The 12,965-nt window shown below is 43.6% G+C and overlaps 1 protein-coding gene across 2 annotated transcripts in view; it reads right to left on the minus strand.

The window, feature by feature from the left end:
• Rab11fip3 (RAB11 family interacting protein 3) overlaps positions 1–12,965 on the minus strand; it is a 96,951-nt gene that overhangs the window by 33,562 nt on the left and 50,424 nt on the right. For both annotated transcript variants that reach the window (XM_004873784.4, XM_004873783.4), the window contains exons 4-5: positions 5,867–6,078; positions 804–953 (exon numbers count right to left, since the gene is read on the minus strand). In XM_004873784.4, the coding sequence (XP_004873841.1) occupies positions 804–953; positions 5,867–6,078 (362 nt within the window). The remainder of the gene's footprint in view (positions 1–803; positions 954–5,866; positions 6,079–12,965) is intronic.

The raw sequence follows: 12,965 nt of genomic DNA on the forward strand, positions 1-12,965 counted from the left end.
CTCATGAACAAGGGCAGCTTCAGCTTCAGGGAGGCACATAAGCAGGAGGGCCCCTGGCTCAGCCTATGGTCTGGCCTGCCCCTCCTGTCACTGCCCTCCCCAGGTCTAGGCCATGGCAACAACTGGGCAAGGGAAGAAGCTTATGGTTCCGGGTTTAGAGATTGCCAGCTTCTGTTGTTTGCAGAGGTAAGGAACTTCAGGAACCCAACAATAAAAGCCCAGCATGGGTGGGCCAGCCAGCCAGGCCTGAGGCCCACTTAAAAGGCAGAAGTGTCCTCTGATGAACAACAAGGAGGGCCTGCCCAGGCCCCATCTAGATACACGTAGACTCTGAATTCTGCCACAATCTCGAGCAAAGCCCTGAGAAAAAGTGAGTGTCTGGCCCATTAGAGGGTATGGTTCAATTTATTCAAGACCAGAACTTTCTACAGAGTTTGGAGATGCCAGGAAATGAATCTAAAGACTTGCTTGTGACTTGAAAGCCTGCCTCAAAGTCACTCATTGACAACAAAACGATACATGACTAGCAGTTAAGGAACCTGCAAGCCGAGTTCTGCACATGGCTCCCAGCCTCGTGGGAAAGATGAGGCCTCCACAGCTGGATGATCTGGGGTGATAACTGGGCAAGAGGAGCATTAGCCAACTCTAAACCAAGTAAAACCTTAAACTTTTTGAGTGTTTAACTACATTACACTGAATAAAGCAAGTTTTCTCTTAGCAATTTCTAAACAAAAAAGAAAATTATCTGGATAACTAAACATGGGAAGGGAGAGAAGCACATACTCAATGCAGGGGTGCCTTACCTGGGGGTGAGAAAAGCAGGATCGCTGCACCCCAGCTCCCCATTGCAGAGGGTCTCTGGGGACAGCTCTACCTCGGTGCCTTCCCCATAGTCCTCAAAATGCTCCTCACCACCAATCACCATGACGTCAGCCTGGCCACGGGTGCGAGACCTGCAAAGGCAATAGAGGCAATTCTGACTCCAGGCTACAGGCACTAGCTGGCTAAGGGAGAGGTGTGGACTGTGCTTTCCAGCAGAAGTGTGCTACAAATGACAGAACTGTATGTCACTGTCATGTGAGCCATGTTAAAAAAAAAAAAAAAGTAAAAAACAAGTGAACCTGATTTTAACAAAATACTTAGCCCACACAAAAACAGTGCTGTTTCAAAGATGTGAGATTTTTCACATACTCTCTTCCTTGGGAAGTGTGTGCTGTGCACTCCAGCATATCTCAGTCTGTATAGGTCACACTGCCCATGCCCAGCAGCCCACATGGGTGGCACAGGTCCATACAGACCCAGGTCCAGAGCCAAGCACCCAAACTCTGCTTTAGGGAGTGGCTATCCTCATATGGCTGCTGACCAAGAGGATTCAAACCTCTCTTTTAATTTAAAATTTGGAATAGCAGATTTCAATAGGGAAAGGGAGGGGACTTCCAAGCATCCATGCCACTGTACTGAAAGGGAGGGTAACTCCTTCACACCAACTTTCTGGAAAAATGGAGCTCATAGCCCTGGCTCTAAGATGCTCCAGATCTTGGGAAACACCTGTGATTTTGGCAGCTCCCTGTCAGAGGAAACCTGCAAAGATGACTGTGTGGCTGCTCTACTCAGAGGAAGAAGCCCATAGCATGAAGGGACTGCCCATAGCAGAAGCATGTAGGAGGTCAGAAGAGTACTGTGCCCAGAGCACGCATGTTCAATAAGGGAGCAAGCTCCAGTTCACATCCACTATCACATCATCAACCAGTCCTGGAGCAGGTTAGGACGTGTCTGAACATGTGTGCTTTCAGCACAGATGGTGTCCCACCCTCTGTTTCCCCCTGCATGGTGTCAATTACCCGAGGTAATCTGAAGCTCAAAATTATTAAATGGAAAGTTCTAGAAATATACAATTCCTAAGTTTTTAATAACTTTTTATTACAGAATACTGTTATAATTTTTCTATATAGTAATTAATTTCTTACTGTGCCTAATTGATAAACTAAACTTTATTTGTATATATAGGAAAAACTGTAGGATTCGGTACATCCACAATTTCAGGCATTCCTGGGGGTCTGGGGATATATCCCTTTTGGTAAGGAGGGCTCTAGTCCTAGTGTGTTCTCAAACTTTACCCAAACACACTAAAATGGGCGCTGCATCACTACTTTATCATTCTTCTAACATTATCTCCAACTCAGTCATTATCTGTCAATAATCAGGCCATTTTGCAGGGCAACAGGAAGCAACAATTTCCATGCTATTTTCCATTTCTTAATATTAGGTAGTTATTTTAACATATACCCAGATCCTGTAAGAGAAAACTCTTCAAACAGAGGAGGGGGAACCACCAGGGGGAAAGTGCACTCAGAAAGCCCCTCCTGCCACTTGACATCCCTGTCCCATGGGGCCAGGTGGGCAAGACCTTGTCTTCCCCCAGAAAGGTCAAGAGGGGCTAGATGACCATCACCTCTCCTTCCATCCATCCCCATATCTAATAGAACAGACAAGGGCCATGCTTATTGTGAGAGGACCAAGAGGCTCAGACCACTCTGCCTGGTCTGGATGTCTTGTACCTGTATGCACCAAACACACTTCCTTCACTAAGTCCACAGGAAACAGGTGACAATTCCTTGTCACTAGTAAGTTTCTCAAAACATCCATCCCCCAAAAGATTTTTTTGAGACAAGATCTCGCTAGGTAGTTCAGGTTGGTAGGGTGTGGTGGGACATGCCTGTAATCCCAGCACTCAGGAGGCTGACGCTAGCCCAAACTACATAGTGACACTTTGTCTTGAAAAAATCAAACAAACAAAGAAAACTAGTAAGAAAATAGAAAATGTTTCAAACTGCCCCTGGTATTTAGCCTGACAGCTTCAGGTTCAGAGACTTCTCAAGATTTGGCATTTGTTTGGTTACTTGACTGAAATTAAATTTAAATACAAGAGTTTGCCTTAACTTTAGAAATACTTGTAAGAAAAAAAAAGAAATACTTGTAAGAGGGCCGGGGATTTAGCTCAGTGGTTCTCCGCCTGCTATGCAAGGACCCGAGTTCAATCCCCGGTACCAAAAAAACCAAAAAAGCAACCAAACAAAAAAATACTTGTAAGAAAAGATGTGGGCAGACACAGCAATCTTTTCTCTAGAACTTCATGATACCCTATGTTTCACCCTACTCCACCCCTTCCCACAGCAAGCCTCACGTGCCAGCGTCACCTCACACTCCATCTCCACATACACATGGGCCTACATTCCTGACAGACATATTTCCTGGTCTCCACAGAGCCAAGCCTGCCTCAGACCCACCTGGATTCACATCCCACTCATCTCCACAGACAATTATACCCCATGCAACACGAAACTGAAAACCCAAATAAATAGTGGGAGATGTTATGCTCAAGGATCTGCAATATTGTGAGGACGTGAATCTCCCCAAGTTAATCTATAGATCAACAAAATCCTAACCAAAATCCCAGTAGTCCCTTCCCACCCCAAAACTACAATCTGATTCTAGAATCCACTTGGAAATGCAAAGAGCCAAAAGGCACCAAAGCAACCCTGAAGAATAAGGCAGGAGAACTTATACCAGCAGACAGCATGACCTGCAATCATTCTGGGATAAAGAGTGTGGTGTTGGCCCAAGAATGGATAGAGTGCAGAAGAAGCTCACACAAAGCTGCCTCATAGGATCAATGACAGCCATGACAACAGAGCAAGGAGGAATCTTTGAAAATGGAGACCGAGTCTATTAGATACCATCTGGGAAAAAATGAACCCTGCCTCACATCACACAAAGAACCAGTTATAGTGCTTGACTAGCATGTGCAAGGCACTGGGTTCAATCTCCAGCACCACATGAGGGAGGGGAGAGGGGAAGGAAGAATCGGAGAGGGAGGGAGGGAAAGAACCAGTTACACAGGGATCATTTATGTCTAAAACATGAAGGTAAAACAATTTTTTTTTTGGTACCGGGGATCAAACTCGGGTCCTTGTGCTTACGCAGCAGGAGGCAAAACCACTGAGCTAAATCCCCAGCCCAAAACAATGTTTTTAAAGGAAGGCAGATGTAAACATCAGAGTCACTGTAAAGTGAAAGATTTCTTTCTTTCTTTTTTGGTCTGGTGGTACAAGGCATTGAATCCAGGGTCTCATGCATGTTAGTTGAGTCTTGTACCACTGCACTGCATTCCCAGTCCAAGATTTCTTTTTTTGGTACTGGGGATTGAACTCAGGACCTTGTGCTTGTGAGGCAGGCACCGGAACCACTGAGCTAAACCCCTGGCCCCAGTCCAAGATTTCTTAAATGGAACACAAAAGTGCTTATCATAAAAGAAAAATGGATGGACCATACTATAGTAAAATTAAAAACATATGCTCTTCAAAGACACCACGAGGGAAGTAAAAGAGAGGCCTGAGAGTAGGAAAAGGTCTCTGTAATACACATCCACTAAAGAACTCACATCTGAAATATGCTGAGTCCTACAAATTAGCAGAAAAGCAGCAACACAATAGACCAGGGGCAGGGCATACTCTGCCATGATCTGTTTTTGCAGACAGTTGTCCTGGGGCACACATCCAGGCCGTTTTGCTGACGTGTGGTCTGTGGCTGCTTCTGTATCTCAACAGCAGAGCTTGGCACAGAGACCACATGGCCTGTAAGCAGAAACACTGACAAACTGGCATTGCACAGATGTCTGCAGACCTCTGGAAACAAAACAAAACAAAATATACTTTACAGAAGAAGAGCAACCAGGAAAGGTGCTCAGCCTTCAGGCACCTGTGAAATGCCAGCAAGAACTACATTGCAGCAGAGCTACAGACCTAGAGGCTGAGCATGAGCCAGAAGGGAGTACTGGGATCCCACACAGCTGGCAGGGGTGAAGCTACTCTAACCCCTTTGCAGATGTCTGTAACTACAAGAACACCAGGTAATTTAAAGCTGCAGGTACATTCTCCCAGTGACCCACTATCCCACTCCCAGGGACAAGGTCCCAGGACACCTAGATGTTTATAGCAGTCATATTTTAAAAACTGAAAATAGTAAGGTACCTAAATGTCCCTTGACATTAGAATAAATTAAAAAGTTGCAGCATATTAATACAAAGGAATACTAGAATAACAATAATAAATGATATACGACTACGCAGAAAAATAGGAACGAATCTCATAGCCACAGCAGCAAGTGAAAGAAGCCAGGTGCTGAGAGGAATCTTCTGTGTGCCTGCATTCATGTAAGATGGGAAACTGGGCAAGGCTTGCTGCCCTAGGAACCCCAGTGCTGGGGAGGTCCAAGGGCACCTTGGTGCAGCTGTGATTTTCTTAGCCTGTGAGCAGGCACATGGTGTAGTCAGTGTGAAGAACCAGGTGGCCATGCACTTGTGCCATGGCCACTTAAGACACTTAAAAGTGTGCTGTATATAATGGAGAGAAAATAAACTGTGAGGGGCAAATTGAACAGAAATAAAAGAGGAAATACAAAATAAAAACACTTCTAAACCTAATAAGCCTAGTGGCTTCTTGGGCAGCTTGATGTGAGGCTGAGCACGTTCTCTTTCCACCTGTCACTTCAGCAAGCTCCCTGCAAGTCTTCATCATGGGGCTACATACATCCTGGGAGAGGGACTAGACACGCGGTCTGGACAGGGTGCCATGAAGACATTCACTCCATGTTGTGTCCTCCAGCCCTGGCTTTAAGACCTGTGCTGACAAAATCCAAAAGACTGAATTAAAAGTTTGCCTCTTGTTATGTAACGTAATCAGGGTCATCCATAGTCAAGAAGAGCACTTCTTGGTGAGGAAGATAGTGGGAGAAGAGACTGTAGCCTTGTTCTGTGGGTGATTCTACACAGCAGGCCACCCACCAGGGGGCCTGGTATGGTACAGACCTGCCTGGAAGCAGCAGCAGTGCACCTTGGTTAGGCTCCTCCATGGTGTCCAGGCACTCAGAGGGCACAGCTGAGCTGCCTGCACTGTCGGCGTCCCCCTCAGGATGCAGTTCAGGGTGCACCAGGGTGCTGGTGTCCTCATCAGTGAAGGTCTCACACTCACTGTAGGTGCTCTCCGAGCCCATATATGCACTATCTGTCACCTCAGTGGCCTAGGGGAAAGAACCAACAGTTACCGTGGAGGCCATACTGTGGAAGGCTATACTGTGTGAGTGTTAAGGTAGCAAAAGCCCCAGCCACATCTCCAAACAGACATTAACTCATAAAACAGGATTTGTAGATTTGTAAAATTGTTTGTATTTTGGGTGCTGGGGATCATACCCAAGGCCTCCCATATGCTAGAAGTGTCTTGTCATTGAGCTATATCCCCAGCCCAACAATAGTTTTGGTCTTTTTTATTGTTGTTGTTACTAGGGATCGAATTCAGGAGCTTTTGCTTGCAAGGCAGGCGGCAGCACCACTGAGCTAAATCCCTGGCTTGTTTTGTTTTTTTGAGACAGGGACTCGCTATGTAGCCCAGGCTGGCTTCGAATTCATGGTAATCCTCCTGCCTCAACCTCCCAAATGCTGGCATTACAGGAATGCATCACCACACCCAGCCCAACTATAGTTTTTTTTTTTATTTTATTTTTGGTACGGGGGATCAAACTCAGGACCTTGTGCTTGCAAGATAGGCACAGCATCACTGAGCTAAATCATATCCACAAAGTTAATATCCAATACTGTAACAACGTACCTTTTTAAATTAAAAAGTTACCATCAACAGCTGTTTGTATGTTCAGAATATTACTGTGAAATCCAAAGTCAAATCTAAACTCAAAATACTCATTAATCGCTGGGCATGGTGGCACACACCTGTAAGCCAGCACTTGAGAGACTGAGGGAGAAGGACTGTCGCTCGTTCCAGGCTGGCCTGGGCTACATAGTGAGTTCAATGCTAGCCTGAACTACATAGTAAGACCCTGTCTCAAAAAAAAAAAAAAAATCATTAATTATCTAGCTAACTTTGTTGATTGGTTAAATGTTTGCCTATCCACTAGACAGATCTGTTTTTACTTTTATGTACCCAGCACCTACTACAGGCCTGGCATATCATGGACAACAACATTTGTAGATCAAACAAACTTAAAACTAAAGAATCATTAAACTGGATATTTTCAATTTATGTCAACCTTCATTAAAATGAAATTGCAGGTTAGAAGTAGCCCCATTTCATGCTGAGAAGGTCTGAGGTTAATAATTTACAAACAAGATTTCAGAAAAGTTGCAGTAGTAGCAGGAAAATGATGCCCTTTGTACTCTGGGATTGGAATCATCAGGAATGTGAGGCACAGAGGGCTGCCCAGAGGACTCCCCAGTACACCTAATCCTCATCTGAGGATTCTCAGGCCTGGGCTGTGGGCTGGATGGGAGGTCTCACTTCCATCTTTGCCTACTACTGAAAATGTGTGACCTCAGACACATGACTCAACCCTGGAGCCTCTTCTGTAAACTGGGCTATAGATAATAATCTCACCAGGCATCTACCTTAAGGCATTGAAATAACACGACCAGGTGCTTTGCAAAGTACTAAAAATGAGACTGCAGGTTGCCTGCCTCTAGAGGTGGAAACACTTTGACTGTTATAAAGCCAGACTAAGACAGAGAGTACAAGCATTATGCTCACTGCAGGTGTCTGGGTGGTCATCCCATTTCCAAGGGAAAATCCAAGCCTCCCTAGAGTCTAAGGAAGTAATTCATAAAAACTACGGGCCAGGGATTTAGCTCAGTGGTTCCAGCACCTGCCTTGAAAGCTCAAGGTCCCGAGTTCGATCCCTGGTGCAAAAAACCCCACAAAATCCTAATCCATACATTGCATCCACTTCAAAATTCAAAACCAGAAGGTCACCCTAACAGGTGGCAGCTCCAGTTTTACACATCATCTGAAACAACTCTCTCTCCAGAGTAAGGCCAACCAGGACCACCACCACTTCATACCCCTACTCCACCACCTCATGCAGGGCCAGTTAGCACAAACTGCTGGCTTTAGGTGAGGGGAAGCTGTTAATCACCATGAAAGAACTATATATTCACAGGGGACGTGCTACTGGAAGATCACAGTTACAAACTCATCCACAGGGCACTTGGGAAACTCTCCACAGCCTCCTAAGAGGCCTGATAATTAGCAACAACAAAGGCCAGATTCTGCTCTTCAGTATTTAGCCAAAAACTTCTAAGAACATTGTTCCTGGTCACAAGGACAGCCCCACCATCCTCATGGTGTCTACAATCAAGCACTCAGTGCACTGAACAAGGGAAGTGGGGAACCCTCACCACCAGGGCCAATGAGGCCCCAACACTGATGGGGTACTGCTCTTCCAAAGACCCTTAGAGAGGGTTTCCTGTAAGCAACAGAACTTGACCTTTGAGGCTTGCAGAGGATTTTTCTTGCTTTTTGTGGTGATGCTGGTGAAGACTGAGGTGTGTGGGCATCAAGCATGGTGGGCAACTGCTCTCCCACTGAGCTGCACCCCCAGCTCGAGGCACACTTTCTAAAAACTCAACCATGGGCAGGGGATTTAGCTCCGCCTGCCTCACAAGTGCCAGGTCTCAAGTTCAATCCCAGGTACCAGAAAAAATAAATTAATTTGTCTTTTTTTTTTTTTTTTTGTACCGGGAATCAAACTCAGGACCTTGTACTTGCAAGGCAGGCAGCGGAACCACTGAGCTAAATCTCTGGCCCAAATTTTTTTAAAAAGTCAACCCTGCTTCTGACAGGCACCAGGGCTCCTCCTGGGCCATGTGGACCCTGGGTTCCCAAGGAGCAGCTCAGGTGTTTTAACAACAAATCAGTGTTTTCTCGCCCTCAGATGCAGTTCACACTCTACAAGATTCTCCTCCCAGAAAGGGAAGGAGGTCTAATGCTAGACCCAGCTCAAGTCACAGACCTCTTGTCCTGCCCAAGTGGGTGGAGGCACCCTAGACAGGGTGGCTTATGACACAATTACTGGTGCTGAATGGTGGGGCAAATGCACAACTCTGAGTCTCCATGCTCTCTGTGTGAGGAGCAGGGTGCTCTGCCAAGCCCTGCACTCACACATTGCATTTGGGGAGCTGCTCACCCCCTCCCTACTTCTTCCCTTCCCCACCCTCATTTCTCAAATGAGGGATCCTGCTAGGTGTGGTGGTGCACGCCTGTAGTTCCAGCACTTAGGAGGCTGAGGCAGGAGGATCATCATAAGTTTGAGGCCAGTCTGGGCTATATAGAGTTCAAGGTCAACCTGAACTACAAAGTGAGACCCTGTCTCAAAAAAGCAAAAGTATAAAACAAAATAATAATAAATAATAATAATAAATATATTTTTACATGAGAGATACTCTTGTACCTCGCCACTGCTGCAGAGGGGCTGAAGCCTGTCAGAGGATGTGAACACAGTTTGCACTTACTCCTTTATCTCCTCCAAACTATAAATAAACAGGGTAATGAAGGTAGGATCTCACAGTACTGGTATAAATACTCAGGGACCCCCAGTGGGCCAGAGAGCAAAGAACCTCTTAATTGGAAATGATGCTCCAGGGAGGGAACAGCTGAGACAGGGAGGGTAAAGGAACCCAGTTCACAGGTGCCGTGGAGCTACTTCCTCCTGAGATTCACATCTGCAGCCAGCTGCTGCTGGGAAGACCTGCCCTCAGTGTCATCAAACCAAGTAGCAAATTAGTTTTGGGGGAGGACTTTCCAGTGAAGCACAAAAATCAACCTGAAGCACAGAGAATGGCCTTACCCTGCCAGGTAATGTCTGTCATGCAAACAGGACCTACGTTTGCTCAGAAGCCAACAAATATATGCTACCAACTTCTTTTTTTTCTTAAATTGTCAGTCATTTTAATCAGGTTAAATATCAATGCATTCTAAGTAGTACATCTGTCTCTACATATATAACACTTATTGTTTCTTAGTATTTTATCAGTTAAGAAAAAAACCAGAGCCCAGGATTTAGCTCAGTGGTGCTGTAACTGACTCACAAGTCCAAGGTCCTAAATTTGATCCCCGGTACCAAAAAAAAAGAAAAAGGAAAAATGAGCCATAGGGCTGGGGGTGTAGCTCAGTGGTACTGTGTCTTTCTGGCAAGCACAAGGTCCTGAGTTCGATCCCCGGTACCAAAAAAAAAAAAAAGGAGCCAGGCATGATAGCTCATGCCTCTAATCTTGGCACTTGGGAGGCCGAGGCATAAGGATCACTGTGAGTTTGAGGGCAGCCTAGGCTACATGGTGAGTTCAAAACCAGCCTGAACTACATAGTGAGACCTTGTCTCAAAAAAAAGAAAGAAAAATGAGAATTTTGAAAGGGATGTTAAAAAGAACAAACCAAACCAAACATCCAATGATCAGTTGGCATGGGTAAAAAAAAAATCAGTCTATTAGAAACACATCATTTAAAAGCCTGATCTATTCATGTTTTAAATCTTTTAGGACTTGATATAATGGAATTATCCAAACACGTTGCTTTAATACATGTTTTATCAACTCAGGATGCTATATTATATCACTTTATAAAATACATACTTACTGGAGAAGTTGATTTTACGTCACATTTAATTCTACTATATTTTCCTTAACTTCACTCTAAACTCTGTATATATTTCTATTGGAAATAATTTAACCTCAAGATACAATAAAATATTCTCTGAAGGACATTTAAGATTTTTAAAAATAATACTCACAATTAGCCTCAAGTAATGAGACAAATAGTTTGAAATATAAGTGTAAGAATATATGATAAAATCAGATATACTAAGCTGAAAAACATCACCCTTCACCTCTCCATTTCTCTCTAGAATTACGTGCAATTCTAGTTGCCCAAACCCGGTTTTCTAGCTCATGTGAAAGCTGTTTGCTTTGGATTAGAATGAACGTGACTACGACTAAACTGGGAAAAAGAATGAAGCCAAACTGATTTTCCATCTATACGATTTGTTAAACTATGGAGCATCAACAAATGAAATATTATTCACTTATAAAAAGAATAAGGAAATTCTCTGTTATGATATAGAAATCTCTAAAGATTATAATCTTTCATAAAAACAGTAAGGCATAGAAGAGTATAAATAATGTCATCTTTCTGTGTAAGGAAGAAATAAGATTACATATTTGTATTTTCTTTATGTAAATATATTTACATAAAGAAACATTAAAAAACATAAGAAACCAGTAAAATGGATACTTATAAGGGAAAAGATGGAGACATTTTTATATTGTTTTGATTTTTGAACCAGGTGAATAATAATTCTTTTTTTTTTAAGTCCCACTAAATAAGAGTAGAAAGTTAGAAATACATGATCACTCCAAAAATAAATAAAATACTTCAAATGAGAAATAAGTGAGAAGAATCATTCCTGAACTTCATTGTAAATTAGGGGAGGTGTACTTTTATGAAAACAGATGAGAGGTATTGAGCTATAACATAAACTCTCAATGACTTACACATTTTCTATGTTCTATATTCTTGTAACTTCTGTTTGGTGATGTAAATGTTACTAGTAACAGCAGAAAGAGCATGGCACTAGGAATTAGGAAACAAGGTTCTAGTTCCAACTCTACTATTAACTGGCTGTATGGCTGTATGATTTTAGACAATACCTTCCCAAAGCCCCCTCCTCCCTGTCAGTTAAGAGCATGCAGAAGTGATCTTTATGGTTCTTCAGTGACTCTGCTAGTGTTTTTGTTTTTAAGTACTGAGAATTGAATCCAGGGCCTTTGGATCAAACTACATTCCAAGCCCTTTTTCAATTTTTTATTTTGACATAGGATCTCTTCCCCAGCCTGAGCTTGAACTTGTGATCCTCCTGCCTCAGCCTCACAAAGTGCTGGGATTATAAGGATGTGCCACTATGCCAAGCTTGATTCTACTACTCTTAAATTACCTGCTATGTATTTGGTCCTCCAAACCAGACTGCTATCACCACAAGGTTTCCATTGCATTGTCTCCTGGACCTAGTAGAAAGCTTTGTAGAGCTGCGGTGTAGCTCAGTAGTAGAGTACTTACCTGGTATGCAAACACACACAAGTTTTATCAACAGTTAAGGGTAAGGGAAAGAAATTTTAATTTTGTATGTATGAATTTGGTGGTAATCAACAAGAAGTGCCCAGAAATGTGGAAGTTATTAAAAGCAATCAAGGAGGCTAGAGGTGTAGCTTAGAGGTACAGCACCTTGTCTAGAAAGCGGTAGGCACTGGGTTCAACCCTCAGCACTGGAAACAAAAGCAATCAACATGCAAGACAGATCATACTCTTCTCTCTACTCTTGACATGCTTGAAATTTTCTGAACAAAGACTGAATAAAGCAGGTTGGAGATACATATGCTACCAACTTCTACAATCTTTACCAATCACCAGTGTTAAAATGAACTCACAAGAAAACCAACATGCATCTCAGAAAACTTCACAGTATGTTAAGGTTACATTCACCAGTTAACAAAGGATGTCAAGTGGGCCCAACACTGCCCAGCAGTACCCACTGTCCAGGTCATGGTGCCATTTATTTATTTATTTATTTATTTATTTATTTATTTATTTAATAGGCTAAGGGTTGAACCCATGGTCTTTGCACTAAGCTACATCCCCACCCCTTTAAGAAAATTTTTTTTTTTGTACCGGGGATTGAACTCGAGACCTTGAGCTTGCAACACAGATGGTGGAACCACTGAGCTAAATCCCCAGCCCTAATTTTTTTTTTTATCTTGAGGGGCCAGGCATTTAGCTCAGTGGTACCTCACCTGCCTGGCAAGCACAAGGTCCTGAGTTCAATTCCCAGTACCTGCACCCCCCATTTTTTAAATTTTGATACAGGGTCTCACTAAGTTGCCCAGGCTGGGCTGAAACTTGGGATTTTCCTGCTTCAGTTTCCCAGAGTGATGGAATTATAGGCATGCGCCACCATGCTAAGGTCATTTCCTCTGAAACCGAGTTCTGGGGACAGTACACACTAGCGTTTCTTCTTACCCTCAATGCTCTTGGGAGTCTCATGGGCCTGTCTCTGCACACGCGCTCCAGGACGGGTCC

The sequence above is a fragment of the Heterocephalus glaber genome, unplaced genomic scaffold, assembly GCF_053883595.1.
Source record: "Heterocephalus glaber isolate CG9 unplaced genomic scaffold, H.glaber_assembly_v1.0 deba00001781, whole genome shotgun sequence".
NCBI classification, from domain to species: Eukaryota; Metazoa; Chordata; class Mammalia; order Rodentia; family Bathyergidae; genus Heterocephalus; species Heterocephalus glaber.